General features: G+C 33.5%; 1 protein-coding gene across 1 annotated transcript in view; it reads right to left on the bottom strand.

Moving 5' to 3' along the window:
* Positions 1-18,764, bottom strand: part of LOC114476632 (rho GTPase-activating protein 6-like) — a 78,710-nt gene extending 59,946 nt beyond the window's left edge. Inside the window, exon 1 of the mRNA XM_028468429.1 lies at positions 18,059-18,764. Within this exon, the coding sequence (XP_028324230.1) occupies positions 18,059-18,565 (507 nt within the window). The 5' untranslated portion in view covers positions 18,566-18,764. The remainder of the gene's footprint in view (positions 1-18,058) is intronic.
* Between the last annotated feature and the right edge of the window lie 2,092 nt (positions 18,765-20,856).

A 20,856-nucleotide genomic window follows, 5' to 3' on the forward strand; every position in this document is an offset into this window, starting at 1 on the left:
GTTGCACGAAATGACAGAAAAACACACAAAACATAAATGGAAATGGAAAATTTCTCTAAAAATGCAAAAATTGACAGAATAAAGTTCAGAAAATGACCGAAAAACACACAAAATCAGAGAAAACCAAATTAAGTGAGTCCGAAAACTAACTAAACAACAAAAAAACCAGCACAAAACGACAGAAAAAATCAACAAAAAGACAACAAATGACTCAGAAAAATGTAATGCCACACAGAATAAATGAAAAATTCCAAGAATGACTTAAAAAACACACAAAATTAAAACAAAACATACAAAATCAGAGGAAAAACAAACCAATTGACACCGAAAACCCATTTAACAACAAAAACACACAAAACAACAAGGAAATACAAAAAAAACACATAGAAAATGCTGATTAAAATGCAAAATAAAAGCTGATATTCTTCGTTGTTCAAAATGCTGACATGAATGTTGATCATGTGGCTTTGTAGCTCCGCCCCCACCTTGTTTTGGGTCTGATTCAGGTTATTCAGCCTCTGTGATGTGTGTGTGAGACACTCATTATTACACAAAGAGACACACACAGCAGACAGATGTGAACAGATGTGACACGGCCACCCACATTTTTACTGTTGTGTGTTCTCTGGTATCACCTGCTGGATAAACTAGTTAACAAAATAAAACCGGAAACGTATTTATTTATTTTTTCGAATAAATGCATTTTATTTTGTTTATTGCAATTTTTATAAAATACAAAAAAAAGACTCATTTTATAATTTTAGGAAATCAACCATATCTTTTTTTTTCTTCATTTTTTTTTACTATAACTATCTTAAGAGTTTGGTGCGCAGAATCAAATGTTTTGATGCACAACTTTCAAATGAATAATCTAAAAACGGTTCAAATTGCTTTGCTTTTAGAGAAGGAAGTTACAAAAGGCTACAAAGGTTACAAAAATTACACAAAATGACTCCAAAAATGCACAAAAATACAGCAAAAATGCACAAAATCAAAGTGAAATAAACTAAATTACTCAGAAAACTCACTAAACAACAACAAAAACACACAAAACAACAAAAAGCAACACAAAATGACAGAAAACGTATATAAAATGACAAATAATGACTCCAGAAACGCACAAAATTACAGCAAAAACACACAAAATCAAAGAGAAAAAAACTAAATTACTCAGAAAACCCACAAAACAACAAAAACACACAAAAAAGCAACACTAAATGACAGAAAACATGTACAAAATTACACATGACTCCAGAAATGCACAAAATTACAGCAAAAACACTCAAAATCAAAGAGAAATAAATTAACTTACTCAGAAAACCCACTTAACAACAACAAAAACACACAAAACAACAAAAAGCAACACAAAATGACAAAAAACATATACAAAATTACAAATAATGACTCCAGAAACGCACAAAATTACAGAAAAAATACACAAAATCAAAGAGAAATAAACTAAATTACTCAGAAAAGCCACTAAACGACAACAAAAACACACAAAACAACAAAAAGCAACAAAAAAATGACAAAAAACGTATTCAAAATTAGAAATAATGCCTCCAGAAACACACAAAATCTGACAAAACTAAACTAAATGACACAAAACAACAAAAAAAAACACAGAATGGCAGAAAAACATACTAAAAGAGGGAAAAATTACACAAAGTGACTCCAAAACATGCAACAACAAAAAAAAAACACACACAGAATGACAGAAGATATAAATAATCACTTTAAAAATGTATTTTGAGAATATATTTTACACTCTAAACTCCAACTATCTTCAGAGTTTTCACTCAAAAAAACACATTTATTTATTTGATGCACAAGTTTTAAAGTAAAGCCCAAAAAAGTGTCGGAAAGGAAGTTTACTTTGAAAGGTTTCTCAATGCATTTCATGGCAGTAACAAAAAAAAATGGCAACGCAATATTGTAAAATAAAATAAAATAACGAGAAAAAAAAAAAAAAAAAAGATTTAATTTCCAGTCCAAAGTGGTCACAAAGTATTTCGTCAGGATTTTTGTCCGATTTTTGCCAATTTTGGTACCTCAGTGTGCAGAAAACTACGGACAATCCTGCAAAATCCTGGCATTTTCCCAAATTTAGCAGCCATTGATAAATTGGTTATTGATTTTTGACCGTTATACTGACTCTGAGGGGTAATACTGAGGGTAATTCACATGAAAGGACAAATCCAGGTTAGTTTTTTTCTGCGTAAGAAGGTATTTTATTTTGTAGTTTAATTATTGTGTACATTTGTACTGGTTTTATTTGGAAGTTAAACCATTTCTCCACTAGATGGTGGTATTAGCACTGATATAAAAAAAAAAAAAAAAAAAAACATCTCACACATTTATTACAAAATCCAAATTCCCCTTATGGAGCTGCAGCCATTCCTGCACTGAGCTCTGATTCTATTTATAGCCTGCAGTCACTTTTCTATCGGGCTTTGTCATTGGCTGACACATTTGTGGGCGGATGCTGGAGCAGGGGAACATGCTCCAGACTTTTTAAGCAGTTTCGCATCTCAAACAATGAAGAAATATGATTCAAAATCAACACTGGATCCATTATTTAACCCCAAAATGTATTAAAAAAAAGTTAATTTATCTCGACAGATGAACATTTTTTTGGTCATTTTAAACTGTTTTGGAAGGAAGAATCCATAAAGTTGCACTTTTATTAATCATGACGACTTTAATCTCGAAACATTGCGATTTTAATCGAACAATATTACGACGTTAATCTTGAAATATCACGACTTTAATCTAAAAATATTATGACTTTAATTTCAAACAATTACAACTTTAATCTAAAAATATTACAATTTTAATCTTGAAATATTATCACTTTAAATCTCAAAACATTACGGCTTTCACATCAAAACATTATGACTTTAATCTTGAAACATTATGACTAATTTCAAAATATTATGACTTTAATCTCGAAACATTGCAATTTTAATCTAAAAATATTACGACTTTAATCTCAAACAATTGCAACTTTAATCTAAAAATATTACAATTTTAATCTTGAAATATTAATACTTTAATCTCAAAACATTACAACTTTCATCTCAAAATATTACAAATTTAATCTCAAAACATAACAATTTTTTAACATCGAATTATTACGACTTTAATTTTGAAATTTTGAGATTTTAATCAAACAATATTACGACTTTAGTCTTGAAATATTACGACTTTAATCTAAAAATATTATGACTTTAATCTCAAAACATTACAACTTTAATCTCGAAATATTATAAATTTAATCTAAAAACAAAACATTTTTTTATGATCGAATTATTACGACTTTAGTTTCGAAACATTGAGATTTTAATGCAGCAATATTATGACTTTAATCTTGAAATATCACGACTAATCTTGAAATCTTACGACTTTAATCTAAAAATATTACAATTTTAATCTTGAAATATTATCACTTTAAATCTCAAAACATTACGGCTTTAACATCAAAACATTATGACTTTAATCTTGAAACATTGCGATTTTAATCTAAAAATATTATGACTTTAATCTCAAACAATTACAACTTTAATCTAAAAATATTACAATTTTAATCTTGAAATATTAATACTTTAATCTCAAAACATTACAACTTTCATCTCAAAATATTACAAATTTAATCTCAAAACATAACAATTTTTTAACATCGAATTATTACGACTTTAATTTCGAAATATTGAGATTTTAATCAAACAATCTTACGACTTTAGTCTTGAAATATTACGACTTTAATCTAAAAATATTACAATTTTAATCTTGAAATATAATCAATTTAAATCTCATTACATTACATTACGGCTTTAATATCAAAACATTATGACTTTAATTTCGAAACATTACTATTTTAAACTCGAAATATTACAACTTTAATGTTGAAACATTACTACTTTAATCTCAAAATATTCCGATTGAGCAAGTTGAAATAATTCGTTTAGTAGGAAAAATTAGTTTAAACTGGCAAATAATGGGCATGACAAATCGTTAATGTGGTTAAATTAACAAATATAATCATTAAATATGATGAAAAGAGGTTAAAAGTGACAATAATAGGTCAACATATGTGACATTAGGTGTAAAAGTGGTGGAAAGGGTTTATATATGGCTTGAAAATGGAAATAATTAGCTGAAAAGGCATTGAAATTTGATAGAGAAGTGGCAGAAATGGGAGAAATGTTGCACAAATGCATTAAAAATGGCAAGAAAAAGTGCTGAAAATATGTTGAAGTAAGGTATGTTTGGTGTCGTTGCAGAAAAAGGATAAAAATATGCACAAATTGGCTCTAATTGTTCAAAAAATATGATAATATTAATCTGGCGACCCCTTCCCAGTGTCTCTCGACCCCAAGGTAGAGAAACGAGCTTAATAAAGACACAGAGTAAAGTACGGAATTAGCATATGTGAGCTCAAATTTGTCAGTATTTCACTATTTTTCTTTTCGTTACTTTCCCATGACAATGAACCAAATCTGTCTCATTTTTCAAAGAAAACTTTTTAATAATTATTTTGTCACACCTCAAAATGTGTACGTGTTTTTGTTTTTAAATACGAGCTTGTTCTCATAGAACGCGTTTGTTTTGAGGCGATCTGAAGTGTTTTCACTCCAACGCGAGTATCAGATCACCCGAGTTCACACTGATGGAGACAAACACGCTGATGGGAAGTTGTTATCTTAGCACAGCGTGGCATGTGTGAGAGGATCTACTCCATGTTTCCTCCTCCACTCCATGACAAACCACGTTAGAGCGAGCATTAGAGGATGCACAGGTCACTGAAACACACACACAAATGCTCTAGGGGAGGAAAGACATTCTACAATTAGATCATCCACCAGCTGTTAGTAGATCGTCTCTCTCTACACACACACACACACACACATACACACACACAGTAAAAACACGCAAAATGACAACTCAAACCCACAAATTCAGGAAAAAAAAGGATACGTAATACTGCAAAAACCCACAAGACGACAACAAAAAATGCACAAATTCAGAGAAAAATCTATAAAATACATAGTAAATATACGAAAAGGTAACAAAAACACACAAAATGGCTTCAAAACACACAAAATGAATAAAAAACCACATAAAATGACAACGAAAACCCTCAAATTCAGACAAAAACACACAAAATTATACAAAAAGACGACAGAAATACACAATATGGCTTCAAAACATACAAAAACCACAAAAAATTACAACAAATTCAGGCAAAAACACAGAAAATGACCGAAAATATACAGAGACGACAGAAATACACATAATGACAACTGAAACCCACAAATTTAGAAAAAAAAGGATACCAAATTCTGCAAAAACCCTTGAGATGACAACAAAAAAATGCATAAATTCAGAAAAAAAATCTACAAAATATCTACAAAATACTGCAAAAAGCACAAAAATGACAGAAAAATACAGAAAAAGGTAACAAAAATACACAAAATGGCTTCAAAACATACAAAATGAATGAAAAACCACATAAAATGACAATGAAAACCCACAAATTCAGACAAAAACACATAAAGTGACAGAAAATTATACAAAAAGATGACAGAAATACACAAAAGGGCTTCAAAACATACAAAGTGAATGAAAAACCACACAAAATTACAACAAATTCATGCAAAAACACAGAAAATGACCGAAATGACTGAAAAATATATACAAAGAAACAGAAATACGTATGACAACTCAAACCCACAAATTTAAAAAAAAAAGGATACCAAATACTGCAAAAACCCATGAGACGACAAAAAAAAATGCACAAATTCAGAGGAAAATCTACAAAATACTGCAAAAAGCACGAAAATGACAGAAAAATATATGAAAAGGTAACAAAAATACACAAAATGGCTTCAAAACATACAAAATGAATGAAAAACCACATAAAATGACAACAAATTCAGACAAAAACACAGAAAAATATACAGAGACGATAGAAATACACAATGACAACTCAAACCCACAAATTTAGAAAAAAAAGGATACAAAACACTGCAAAAACCCATGAGACAACAAAAAATGCATCAATTCAGAGAAAAATTTACAAAATATCTATAAAATACTGCAAAAAGCCCAAAAACGACAGAAAAATTTACAGAGACATCATAAATACACAAAACGACAACTCAAACTCACAAATTCAGAAAAAAACGATACAAAATACTGCAAAAACCCATGAGACGACGACAAAAATGACAGAAAAATATATGAAAAAGTAACAAAGACACACAAAATGGCTTCAAAACATACAAAATGAATGAAAAACACAAAATGACAACAAATTCAGACAAAAACACAGAAAAATATACAGAGACGACAGAAATACACAAAATGACAGACAAACCACATAAAATGAATGAAAATCCACACAAAATAACTCCTAAAACACACAAAATGACAACAAAAACCTACAAATTCAGACAATGCGGTACAAAATATTGCAAAAACCCACAAAAAACAACACAACCACACAGAATGAGACAAAAAAAATACACTAAATCAGAGAAGATACAAAATACTGCAAAAACACAAAAATGACAAGAAAAAATATACAAAAAAAAAAAAAAATAACAAGCGAGTGGGATATTTTTTTTTCATATTTGATTAGAAGTAAATCAGCTTGAATGCAAACCGAGACATTTTGAATAACATTCCACTTATATTCTGGTACGACTTATATCTTTGAAAAGCTTTGTAGTGCAGTAGTTTTTTACAACAAAACACACAAAATAAGGTTAAAAATCAAGTAAATCACTGCGAAAACCCACTAAATAATGATGAAAACCCACTAAACAATGACAAAAACCCACTAAACAATGAAAAAAACACACTAAACAATGACGAAAACACACTAAACAATGACAAAAACCCACTAAACAATGACAAAAACCCACTAAACAATGACAAAAACCCACTAAACAATGACGAAAACACACTAAACAATGACAAAAACCCACTAAACAATGACAAAAACACACTAAACAATGACGAAAACCCACTAAACAATGACAAAAACACACTAAACAATGACAAAAACCCACTAAACAATGACGAAAACACACTAAACAATGACAAAAACCCACTAAACAATGACGAAAACCCACTAAACAATGACAAAAACCCACTAAACAATGACAAAAACCCACTAAACAATGACAAAAACCCACTAAACAATGACAAAAACACACTAAACAATGACGAAAACCCACTAAACAATGACAAAAACACACTAAACAATGACAAAAACCCACTAAACAATGACAAAAACACACTAAACAATGACAAAAACCCACTAAACAATGACAAAAACCCACTAAACAATGACAAAAACCCACTAAACAATGACAAAAACACACTAAACAATGACAAAAACACACTAAACAATGACGAAAACCCACTAAACAATGACAAAAACACACTAAACAATGACGAAAACACACTAAACAATGACAAAAACACACTAAACAATGACGAAAACACACTAAACAATGACAAAAACACACTAAACAATGACAAAAACACACTAAACAATGACGAAAACACACTAAACAATGACGAAAACACACTAAGCAATGACGAAAACACACAAAACAACACAAAATGACAGAAAAATATACAAAAAGACGACAAAAATTACACAAAATGACTCCAAAACATACAAAACCACACAGAATAAGAGTCACTCTACACACACACACACACACACACACACACCCACACACACACACACACACGTAAAGGAAAGGGTTAATAGGCAACAGACAGAGAATCTGGCTGCGGAAATTAATGTTTACTTTTCAGCCGTCTCTATTTCAAGCCGCTCTCCTTTCCTTCACTGTTGGGAAAACGTCCCAAAGGAGACGTGGGATCACACGCCGACAAACCCTCGTCGTTTCATATGGTTCTCCTCAGTCCTAATGTAGGAGAACCTGTCAAAAAATGTGCCGCGTGTCGGGTTTCCCACGAATGATCGGCCTCTGACGCAGCTTTTCACATATTTATGAATTCATCTGATCACTGAAAAGAGGACTTTTCCATCCTGTGGGAATACGTTACAGACTCAGACTAAAATCAGCTTCTCGATAACGTACAAAATGATCACAAAAACACAGAAACATATGCAAAGGGCAAACAAAAATACTCAAAGAAAACCACAAAATGACAGAAAGAAAACGTGAAAAAATCACACAGAATGAGAGAAAATGTAAAAGAATGACTTTAAAATGACAACAACACACAAAATGACAGGAACATATACAAAAAGGCAACAAAATTACACAAAATGACTCTAAAACATGCAAAACCACACAGAATGACATAAATATTTAAAAAAAAAAACAAAATGTTAAAAATATACAAAAAACACGATACAAAATGACAGAAAAATATACAAAAGGACAACAAAACAATACAAAATCACTCCAAAACATGCAAAACCACACAGAATGAGAGAAAAATATAACAAAACACATAAAATAAGATAAAATATAATCCAAATGACTCCAAAAAAAACAACACAAAATGACAAACTAACAAAACATGAAACAATCACACAGAATGAGAAAAAATGTAAAAGAATGACTTCAAAGTTACAACAAAACACACAAAATCAAAGGAAAACAAACCAAATGACACAGAAAATGCACTAAACAACAACAAAAACACACGAAACAGTTAAAAACAACACAAAATGACTTGGGAAAAAAAAAAAAAAACACAAAAACAGAGGAAAAAAAAACAAAAATATACAAAAAACACAACACAAAATGACAGAAAATTTTAAAAATCACACAGATTCAGAGAAAATGTAAAATAATGACATCAAAATCACAACAAAACACACAAAATCAAAGGAAAACAAACCAAATGACACAGAAAACACACTTAACAATGAAAACACACAAAAAAATAAAAACAACACAAAATGACAGAAAAAAATACCAAAAGACAACAAAAATATACAAAATGACTCCAAAATATGCAAAACCGCAGAGAATGAGAAAAATAAAACACACAGATTTACAACAAAACACACAAAATAAGATAAAATATAAACCAAATGACCGAAAAAACACAAAAAGAAGAACAAAAACTCATCACAGGGAAGGTCTGGATTTAAGGAACAGACTGTTCGTTTTTTAGAGGCCTGCAGCTTTAGTCGTTTCTGCTGACTCAGCGAATGTACCCACACAATCTGCTTCAAAACTTTGGTTTGAATTTTTCAGAGTAGAAACGAGAAGTGGATGAAGAAATCATGTTTTTTTGGTTTTAATTTGACAACCACATATTGTTGCAGATCCTCCTGCCAGAGCCAAGAAATTCAAGATGTGTTTCTTCACAGCGTCTTTGTTTTTGGTTGAAAAGCTTACAACATCATCCTGATGACATCCCGCCTTTGTTTTGATCCCAAGCTCAGTGCAGTGATAGCACAACCGCTAACGGTGTTGGATGAGTTCACTTCTAAGCTCATCAGGAATGAATGAAAACAAAAAAACTCCCGCAGAAACCCACAAAACAACACAGAATGAGAGAAAAATACACAAAATCGGATATAAAATATACAAAATAATGCAAAAACTACTCAAAAGCTAAACAGAACCACAACAAAAAGACACAAATTGACAGAAAAATATGCAAAAATGCAACAAAAATACACAGAATGTCTTCCAAATAGACAAAACAAACAGAAAAACTCACAAATTGACCGAAAAAGGCACAAAATAAACGATAAATATAAAAGAAATACTGCAAAAAAACACAAAAACGACTCCAAAACGAAACAAAACAACAACAAAAAGACACAAGTTGACAGAAAAATATGCAAAAAGGCCACAAAAATAGACAAAATGTCTTCCAAATATACAAAACAAACAGAAAAACTCACAAAATGACAGAAAAATGCACAGAATAAACGATAAATATAAAAGAAATACTGCAAAAACCACACAAAACTACTACACAACCCTTTGTTAAATGATTTATTTTTTTTTGTTGCTCATCTGTGGCCTGAAGTGTAACAGCAGTGAAATGTGTCCAACATCTGCTTTATTCTGAAAGTCTGAAACGCATCCTTTAAGGGAGTGTTGACATCTTTTAAACTCCTCGCTGCTGTAATAAGAAATGCAATAGAAACACAAAGCAAAGTGTAAACATGCTGTGAAGTGAGGAAACAGAAAGAGCCAAATGTTTGACTAATAATCAGATATTCTACATTCCACCAGAGCCCATCTATCAAAGTGTTCTACGCTGAAGCCAACGGATCATTTGTAAACTCTGTGCTCCCACCACAAACCCGTCCTAACTCATTAGTTTCAAAGAATGTCGTAAATATCGCCTTTAAAGGAAAGAATGTTTGGATGATGAAATGATACGCCTCAGATGTGATGTCAGCGAGTTCTGTAGAAGTCAGCGACCTTCACCACAGTCAGGTGTGGTGAAGCACGGTGACCTTCAAACCATTCCAGAGCAGTGACTCCCACTGGTGCCCAGCCATCCCTTTAACAGATCCTTATTATTCATTCATTTAAAAACACAAGTAGGTAGGACCAATGTTCAATGTTCTAATGTTCTACCTGATGACATCATCACTGTAGAGCTAGGACTGATCATCAGGAGGTGGGGCGTCCAAACAAATCCGACGTTGCACACCCTTGAACCAAGCAGCAGCCATGTTGAAAGTCTCAGCTCGTTTCTTTCCAAGAGCCATCCACTCACTAAGGAAATACTGTCTTTCTCTGAATTTGTCTTTTTTAATATGCTGCTTTTATTCTGATGAACTTTTATACTGATGAATCTTTTATTCTGACAGGCTTTTACCATACTGTATGTTGTTTTTATAATAACTGGGTCGCGAAATGTCACTGTGGGCCGCGAAATGTCACTGTTTATCAATCTTTAAGTGTAGTTGTATGTTGTGTGGGGGGCATTTCTGCCATTTTTGTTGTATTTTGTACAATGACAATAAAAGAATTATGATTCTGAGGTCAGTATTTGTTATTTTGTGCATTTTTGTCATTTTGTGTGTTTTGGTCATTTTGTGAATTTTGGTTATTTTGGTTTTCGTTTTTGTCATTTTGTGCATTTATTTTTATATTTTTGTTCCCCTTTTGTATGTTTTTCAGCGTTTTGTGTGTTTGGTGTCATTTTGTGTATCTGTATTTTGTTTGTTTTTGTCATTTTGTGTATTTCTCTTTGAATTTGTGTGTTTTTCTTTGATTTTGATTTTGTATTATCGCCTCACTCCAAAAATGTGTCACTTTTGCAGAGTTTTTCAGGGCAAACACAGCAAAAAATTACGTAAAAACACTTCTCCGTAGGACTCCACATCCCACAATGCAATGCACCGAACTTGGTTTACAGTGAAGATCAAAACAAACTTTCGAGTGGCAATTCCAACCTTCTATGTTTGTAGGAGCAACGTTTACAGAGAACAGTCTCTGTTACTTGGCCGCGAAATGTCACTGTTTATCATCTGTACTGACTTAGAAAAAAATGTGGAAAGAACTTTTGTAGAAACTCTTTAAAAAGTCTCAAGTGGTTTTATCGTGTAAAGCATGAGCATCATCAGGATGTTTGGATAAAGTTAGGATGCGTTACATCTCCTCTAATCTAAACAGCAGTGAGAAACTTAGGTTAATGTCAGATCTGAAGTTTTGTTTCCCGTCTCTTTGTTTGCCTTATGGGACAGTAGTGTGGTTTCTGCCATGTTCACTTTTAAACCTCACAGCATTACATTTCATATAATGCCTTGTTTGGTATCATTTTTTTCAGGAAAACCTCACAAATGTGAGTCTGAAGTATTTTCTTTGATATGACACACTGTATTAACACAGTCGATCTAAAACCACTAAAAAAACTCAAATTCAAGTGGGAAAAAGTAACGTTTTTTTACTCTAAAAGTCACAAACATTTTCAACCAATCATTTTTATTGCTTGTATAGCAAATCTAAAATATATATTTCAAAAACGTATTTACAGATGAATCAAACACAGTAATATATAGCTATTTACAGTGAAATGGAAGCAAAATGGCCGCTATATGTGACATTTTGATTGAACGACGGGCTTCTTCTCAACCAATAGGAAGAAGCTATAGTGTCACGTTTCAGCACTTTCGCCTCGTTTTCGAAGCGCTCCTCTTCATGCACTTGAACATGCGAGAAAATGTCACGGAAAAACGCGTACATTTTCCATCAAATTTGCACTTTTATTTGGCCTATCAACATCATTTAAAAACAGGTTTGTAGTTTGATAACCGCACTTTCAACACGGGTTGAAACAGCGATCCAAATCACTGGACCTCAGGTTGAAAAACCTACTTTAAGTGAGTGTCCAGGTCATGGTGGTCTACCATTTTAGATCAGTTACGGCAAATATTGTAGCAAAAAAAAAACAAAGAAGAAGAAGAATAATACATCCAGGATTCTGCAACGTCCTCCAACCCTGATTGACATATTAGAGATGCACAATATTGGATTATTTTTTGACCAATATTTTGCAACTTGTTTGGCCGACAACTCTGAGTTTTTTCCTGATAAGTCCGTGCCTGTGATTACTCGCTAACTTCAGCCACCAGAGCGTGTCAGCGCACTGTTTAAGGGAAATGCTTTGGCAGAGTTTTTCGGGGTAAACACAAGAAATCACATCAAAAAATTAAGTACAAACACTTCTACGCATGATAATGTTGTACCATAAATATAGAGAGTTACGCTGAGAAAGATATAAAAAAGAAGGAGAGGAAGCAGCACATGTGCTGAGGTCAAAAGGTTCCCAGCTAAAGTTACAAATTCCACTGAGTCTTTGTACAAACTGTTTTTCTACTCGAGGGTTTTTAGCGAGAACACGTGTTGACATGAGCCGCTCCGACTCCTCTGCTGTCCAACGCCAATGCTGCTTTTCAAAAACATTGTTTCTTTCTTTCTTTCTTTCTTTTCTTGCTTTCTTTTTTACATTAAACAAAAGCAGGTCATGGAAAAAGTAGCGATCGAGCAATAAAAGTGACAGACGCTGCGTTTGAGTGTAAACCAGCACATCTCCACTTTGACTCTTTGTCCAGTCCTTAAAAGGACAACGAGCAGGTTGCCACATACACACACAGACAGACACACACACACACACACACGTTTCTCTGACATAATTCATCTTTAGTTTGTGGAAAACGTCCCCACATGAACCAAATAATGGACATTAACAATCGTGATCTGTTGGAGTGTAATTCAATAAAACTAACACTTGATGATGAACGGTAAATGTCTAAAGTTGTGCATTTGTAACATATTAATCATTTCAGAGCCTGAGATCCACTAGGATTTCAATAATAATTCAAGAAAACTTGGTTTAAGATGTTTTAAACTGCTCTCGATTGTAATCCATAAATATTATTATTATTATTCAATACAATATTTATAGTTAGTTACAGTTACTTAGTTACATAGTTACAGTTGGTTACAGTTACTTAGTTACATAGTTATAGTTAGTTACAGTTACTTAGTTACATAGTAACAGTTGGTTACAGTTACTTAGTTACATAGTAACAGTTGGTTACAGTTACTTAGTTACATAGTTATAGTTAGTTACAGTTACTTAGTTACATAGTAACAGTTGGTTACAGTTACTTAGTTACATAGTAACAGTTGGTTACAGTTACTTAGTTACATAGTTATAGTTAGTTACAGTTACTTAGTTACATAGTTATAGTTAGTTACAGTTACTTAGTTACATAGTTACAGTTGGTTACAGTTACTTAGTTACATAGTTATAGTTAGTTACAGTTACTTAGTTACATAGTTATAGTTAGTTACAGTTACTTAGTTACATAGTAACAGTTGGTTACAGTTACTTAGTTACATAGTTATAGTTAGTTACAGTTACTTAGTTACATAGTTATAGTTAGTTACAGTTACTTAGTTACATAGTTATAGTTGGTTACAGTTACTTAGTTACATAGTTACAGTTGGTTACAGTTACAGTTACTTAGTTACATAGTTACAGTTGGTTACAGTTACTTAGTTACATAGTTATAGTTGGTTACAGTTACTTAGTTACAAAGTTACAGTTAGTTACAGTTACTTAGTTACATAGTTACAGTTGGTTACAGTTACTTAGTTACATAGTTATAGTTAGTTACAGTTACTTAGTTACAGTTGGTTACAGTTACTTAGTTACATAGTTACAGTTGGTTATAGTTACTTAGTTACATAGTTATAGTTGGTTACAGTTACGTAGTTACATAGTTACAGTTGGTTACAGTTACTTAGTTACATAGTTATAGTTGGTTACAGTTACTTAGTTACATAGTTATAGTTAGTTACAGTTACTTAGTTACATAGTTATAGTTAGTTACAGTTACTTATTTACATAGTAACAGTTGGTTACAGTTACTTAGTTACATAGTTATAGTTAGTTACAGTTACTTAGTTACATAGTTATAGTTAGTTACAGTTACTTAGTTACATAGTTACAGTTGGTTACAGTTACTTAGTTACTTAGTTACAGTTAGTTACAGTTACTTAGTTACATAGTTATAGTTGGTTACAGTTACTTAGTTACAAAGTTACAGTTAGTTACAGTTACTTAGTTACATAGTTACAGTTGGTTACAGTTACTTAGTTACATAGTTATAGTTAGTTACAGTTACTTAGTTACAGTTGGTTACAGTTACTTAGTTACATAGTTACAGTTGGTTATAGTTACTTAGTTACATAGTTATAGTTGGTTACAGTTACGTAGTTACATAGTTACAGTTACTTAGTTACATAGTTATAGTTAGTTACAGTTGGTTACAGTTACTTAGTTACATAGTTATAGTTAGTTACAGTTACTTAGTTACATAGTTACAGTTGGTTACAGTTACTTAGTTACATAGTTATAGTTAGTTACAGTTACTTAGTTACATAGTTATAGTTAGTTACAGTTACTTAGTTACATAGTTATAGTTAGTTACAGTTACTTAGTTACATAGTTACAGTTGGTTACAGTTACTTAGTTACTTAGTTACAGTTAGTTACAGTTACTTAGTTACATAGTTATAGTTGGTTACAGTTACTTAGTTACAAAGTTACAGTTAGTTACAGTTACTTAGTTACATAGTTACAGTTGGTTACAGTTACTTAGTTACATAGTTATAGTTAGTTACAGTTACTTAGTTACAGTTGGTTACAGTTACTTAGTTACATAGTTACAGTTGGTTATAGTTACTTAGTTACATAGTTATAGTTGGTTACAGTTACGTAGTTACATAGTTACAGTTACTTAGTTACATAGTTATAGTTAGTTACAGTTGGTTACAGTTACTTAGTTACATAGTTATAGTTAGTTACAGTTACTTAGTTACATAGTTACAGTTGGTTACAGTTACTTAGTTACATAGTTATAGTTAGTTACAGTTACTTAGTTACATAGTTATAGTTAGTTACAGTTGGTTACAGTTACTTAGTTACTTAGTTACATAGTTATAGTTAGTTACAGTTACTTAGTTACATAGTTACAGTTAGTTACAGTTACTTAGTTGCATAGTTAGATAGTTACAGTTAGTTACACTTACTTAATTATTTAGTTACAATAACTTAGTTACAGGGTTACAGTTACATAGTTACTTACAGTTACTTAGTTACATAGTTACAGTTACATAGTTAGTTACTTAGTTACACTGTCTTTCTTAGAGTGACTTAGTTACAGTCAAGTTACTTAGTTACATAGTTACAGTTAATTACTTAGTTACATAGTTACTGAGTTCAGGTTGTTATGTTACATAGTTACTGACAGTTACTTGGTTACAGTTACAGTTGTATGGTCAGCACAGGGAAATGCTGGCTCTTGATAGGTGAATGTTGTTTTTCAGGGTGCATTTCAGCTATGCATCCATCCTCACTTACTTTTTCTTCAGGAAATGCTAATAGTCACGTCAGTGCCTCAGTACGATATCCTTATTTATCTATGTATTTATTTATCATTGTGTGAAATTAATGTGTTAGGTTTGTGTGTAAAAAGAGCTCTGAATATAAAGATTAGTGTATTATTTAGCTTATCAGCAGGCCTTTTTTAGTGACGTTTCAATGAGGTCATTGATATTAATTGATGTGTTTGTGTTGAGTTTAGTCCAGTGACTTGTTTTCTTCCTCCACTTTCTATTAATATCATTGAGTTTGGAATGCGTTTTCTTCAACACGTTCGTGTTTTTTTCGAGAACAGTCTTTTCACAGGGTTGGGATTAAATGTCGCATCCGTCCATTGTCTAATTTGTAATTCAATTCAGTTCAACTTTATTTATTTAGCACTAATTACAACACAAGTCATCTCAAAGCGGTAAATGTGTGGGGTTTTTTGGCGACTCCTGAACATCAACCATGTTGGAAACTCTAGTTGTTAATTTAATTCATAAATTCATAATTGCTCATTTTTGCGCTTTACGGTAAAATAAACGCTTTACACAGTTTTCCCATCATAGGCTCTTTGTTTACTCTTAAGTCCACAGTTTGTACTTCACACTCAGCAGCGTGTGACATCCCAGCAGACCAGCAACACTTCTTGGCTGTTTGGTTTTTACAAACACTCTAAGGTGCAATAATAACTTCATGGTCCACGTTACGCTAATGACCATCAGGGGGTAAGGGGGGAGTATGGTGTAAATGGAAAATACTGTTAACGTGGTGAGAAACTGCTGATTGAGAACTTCTGGACATCTCGAGCGGACACGTGTAGGAGCGAAGCACTGAGCGTTCGGAGCTGATGCTGCAGCTGTAATGGGAAACGATGGGAAGCTGTTGGAGGGCTTGACCCTGTAACCGCTCGCAATCGTGAGAACCAAGTCCTGGGCCATGTGTCCGTTCTGCTTGTACACACACACACACACACAAACACACTCGAAGCAAAATAATAGAAAAAAAAAAGCAAAAAAATAATGAGCGACTTAAACGGAGGAGGAGAAGCCCTCAGAAGTGGGAGAATTGTCATACCTTTCCACCAGTTGATGTGGACTGGTGCCAAGTATGCAGCGTTTATAGCCCTCCTCTTCCTCCCCATACCCCCCCCACCCTTTACTTAAAATAAGTCTCCCAAGTATGTTTTGGTAAGGATTTCATAAGCCCTCATTCACACTCAGTGTGAAGCCGATATGATGACAAAAGGGTCTCAATGGCTCAGCAAAGCCAACAGCAGGAGGGTGAAAAACACTCACCTTTACCACTGATTATTATTTAACTTCAATCAAATTCATTAAATGTTCTATTGTTTTCTTAAAGGCATGTGGACAGGGGAAAAAAAAAAAAAAAAGGTAAGTAGATCGCGGAAAACAGACGGAAAAACAGAATTAACTCCTAATCTGAATAATGTCCACTGTTATCCAGGAAGTTTATTATTATTTGCGCCATAGGATATAATCATCTTAAAGATGTACATTATTGTTTTAATCAGAAATAAAGTGGGTTAAAAGTGGCCAAAAATGGTGGAAAAGGTGGTGAAATGGGATTGAAAAAAACACAGAAATTGGCAAAAATTTGCTCATCAGAAAAAAAACATACAGAAAAATTGGAGAAAAAAAGTAAATAAAAGGGTTCAAAGTGTCAAAATTGGAACAATTAGTTTAAGCTGGCAAATAATGGGCGTGACAAATCGTGAATGTGGTTAAATTGGCAAAAATTAACATGAACTATGGTTAAAAGAGGTTAAAAGTGACAATAATGGGTCAACATATGCGACATTAGGTGGAAAAAGTGGTGGGAAAGATTTGTAAGTGCTGAAAATGTCTTGAAGGCATTGAAATTTGATGGGAAAGTGACATAAATGGGAGTATTGTAGCTAAAATGCATCAAAAGGGGCAAAAATATGGGAAGAAAAAGTTATGAAAAGGTTCAAATATATGGCAAGTGCTCAAATTGTTCAGAAAATATTATTAGTTTCTTGAAAGCATCGGGCGACCCCCTCCCAGTGTCTCGTGGCCCAAATAGGGTCCTGACCACAAGGTTGAGAACACCTGGCTTAGCCTATTGATTAAACAGGGAAAACAAAAACTTCTTTGACTTTTTACCTCGAGTTTCCACACGACATGAGCGTGTGTGCTGGTCGGCTGTACCTTCCTCTGGAGCCACCTTCTCGGAGAGAAAAGTGTGCCGGTGCTCCCCGACGGGGCCGCACCGGGTCCGCGCACCATAAACGGTAAATCCCCCGCGGTATTCCTTTTGGCCCGCTTCACAAAGTCATAGTCGAAGTGGAAATTAGAGGATGGAGAGACATCCAGAGGGATGGAAGGAGAGGAGATGGAGGGACTAATGGCTTCTTTCAGGTTGGGAATCTTGGTGCGTAAAGCCGGTGGTTTGACCGCTGCTGCTGCGCGCTCCGGAGACGCACCTCCGTCAGCCGCCGCCGTTCCATCAAACTGCGCTCCATGCACAGCGTCTACCCCGGGGGTGTCACAGTGCCTGATGATGGCGGGGTCCAGGCTGCGGGTTTGGCGCAATCTCCTCTTGGTGATCGCTTTGGACGCGGGGGACGAGCAGGAAAAGACGCTGCTGAGGAGCCCTTGAGCAGCTGACATGGCTCTGTGTGGATGGAGCTCACATCAGAACTACAATTTGGAAGTTCTCCAGAAGTTTCAACGCAGGGTTAGTGTTTCCCCATTGAGCAAAGCTCTGGATCAACAATGGAACGGTTGGCATTCGTGCGTAAACGCCGGTGCGTAAAAACGGTTCCTCCTTCCTTTCCTCTGTTCTGTGGGTCATTCCTTCACTACAGCGGAGAAGATGGTGTGCATGTGGAAATGTGAAAGTGTGTAGCCCATGTATCATTAGGGGTGGAGTTTAGAGAAGTGAAAAGGAAACTGTACAGTTTTATTTATTTATTTTTGCATAAACGCTGTTTTTCTGTAGTTTTCAGCAAAATTATGCAAGAACAACAAAAACTCAGTCACTTTTTCATAGCACACATATTTTGGTCATTTAGCTCACTTTCCTCACATTTAGATCATGTTTCTTTCATTTGAGACAGAATTTAATGTAAAACAGCATCTTCTATATCATTGTTAAAAATGTCTTAAAATGTAAATGTTCAATTTGTAAAAAAAAAAATGTATATGTTAAACCTGTATATAAATGTAAAAATCTAAATGTAAATATTAAATCTAAATCTAAATGTTAAATTTAAATATAAACGTTAAATCACCACTAACTGGGGGGGACGAGGCATAGACATGGTGGGATCCCTCCAAACTGACGAACTGTATGTTAACACACTTTTACCAATGATGAAGACACCAAGGACGCAGAACACCTTGGAGGGTGGAGTGTGTGGAGTGTGGGCGGGGCCTCGTGATCAACCGGTGCTGACTTGCCCACTTTGTATAATTTCTAAACATTTAGCTTGGCTACCGATTTAACATTTAGATTTAACATTTAACATTTGACGTTTAGATTTACATTGAACAGGAGGATGAAAAGAGAGACAGAAAATACAAAAGCGAACATCTCGAAGTCCCTCCCCAAACTGCTCCACTTCCTCCTCCTGCCTCTGCCAATCTACCAGAAGCCACGCCTCTACTTTTGTGCATGCGCATAGCGGAACAAAGCAAGGTTGCATTGATATAGGTCTATGGGTCATTGTTATTCTTTTGGTGGTGGACATTTCTGAGGTAAGAGCCATGCGCTCCTCCATGATGCTGTGCTGCTCACAGTGATAAAGTGTTTGCTGTTGTGACACGCGGCCTTGTTTCCTTGTGCAGTTTACGCACGTGCATTTACTTTGATTAACAGTCTCCGCTACAGGAAGTCAAAGCCTATTGGCTAAGCAATTGCGGCGCAATTTGCAATTTGTATAGGGATCTATAGGACGAAGGCGGGACTTATACATTGATGTATATGAATGACCATTTCACATTTAATATCTAGATTTAGATGTATTATTTAGATCTACATTTAGAATGTTGATGTAACATTTAACATTTAGATTCATATTCAACATTTAGAATTTCATTTAATATTTAACATTTAGATTTAGATTTAACATTTAGATTTAGATTTATAATTTATATTTTACTTTTACTTTTACATTTAGATTTATCATTTAGATTCAACATTTAGATTTAACATTTAACACTGATTTAGATTCATCATTTAGATTTACATTCAACATTTAGATTTAGATTCATCATTTTTATTTAACATTTGATATTTAGATTTAGATGTATCATTTAAATCTAGATTTAGAATGTCGATGTAACATTGAACATTTATATTTACATTGAACATTTATATTTACATTTACATTGAACACTTATTTTTTACATTTACATTTAACATTTACATTTAGATGTATTTTTAAAAATGATATAGACCATGCTGTTTGACATGAATTTCTGTCTCAAATGAAAGAAAAGTGAGCTAAATGTTCAAAATATGAAACGGTGACCGAGTTTTTACATTCGTCACCACATTCATACGGACGTAAACTATTGAAGGAATTACAGGCAGTCATTTCCATGTCCCTTTAATCCGGTCAGTGCCCTGTCAGTGGATAACAGGGTCATCAGTGCAGCATGCTGGGCTATTATTAGCTCAATAAGTGGGATTAATATAGACATTCTCTTTCCCAACACACCTGAGCACAAAGCTGTAAATCAGACATATGTTTTTTAAACAGATGATCATCGTTATAAACCCACGTGAGAGAGAATTAGAGACGCTTGTGGCCAGTTGTGGGAAAGAAAGAATGGTAAAAAATGGTGAGAGAGAGAGTCTGTGGAGGAGAGGGTGTCAGGCGCCTGATAAAGGAGCTTATATGAAGCTCTCACACACACACACACACACACACACACACACTGATAACAATAGATGT

The sequence above is a fragment of the Gouania willdenowi genome, chromosome 2 (genome assembly GCF_900634775.1).
Source record: "Gouania willdenowi chromosome 2, fGouWil2.1, whole genome shotgun sequence".
NCBI classification, from domain to species: Eukaryota; Metazoa; Chordata; class Actinopteri; order Blenniiformes; family Gobiesocidae; genus Gouania; species Gouania willdenowi.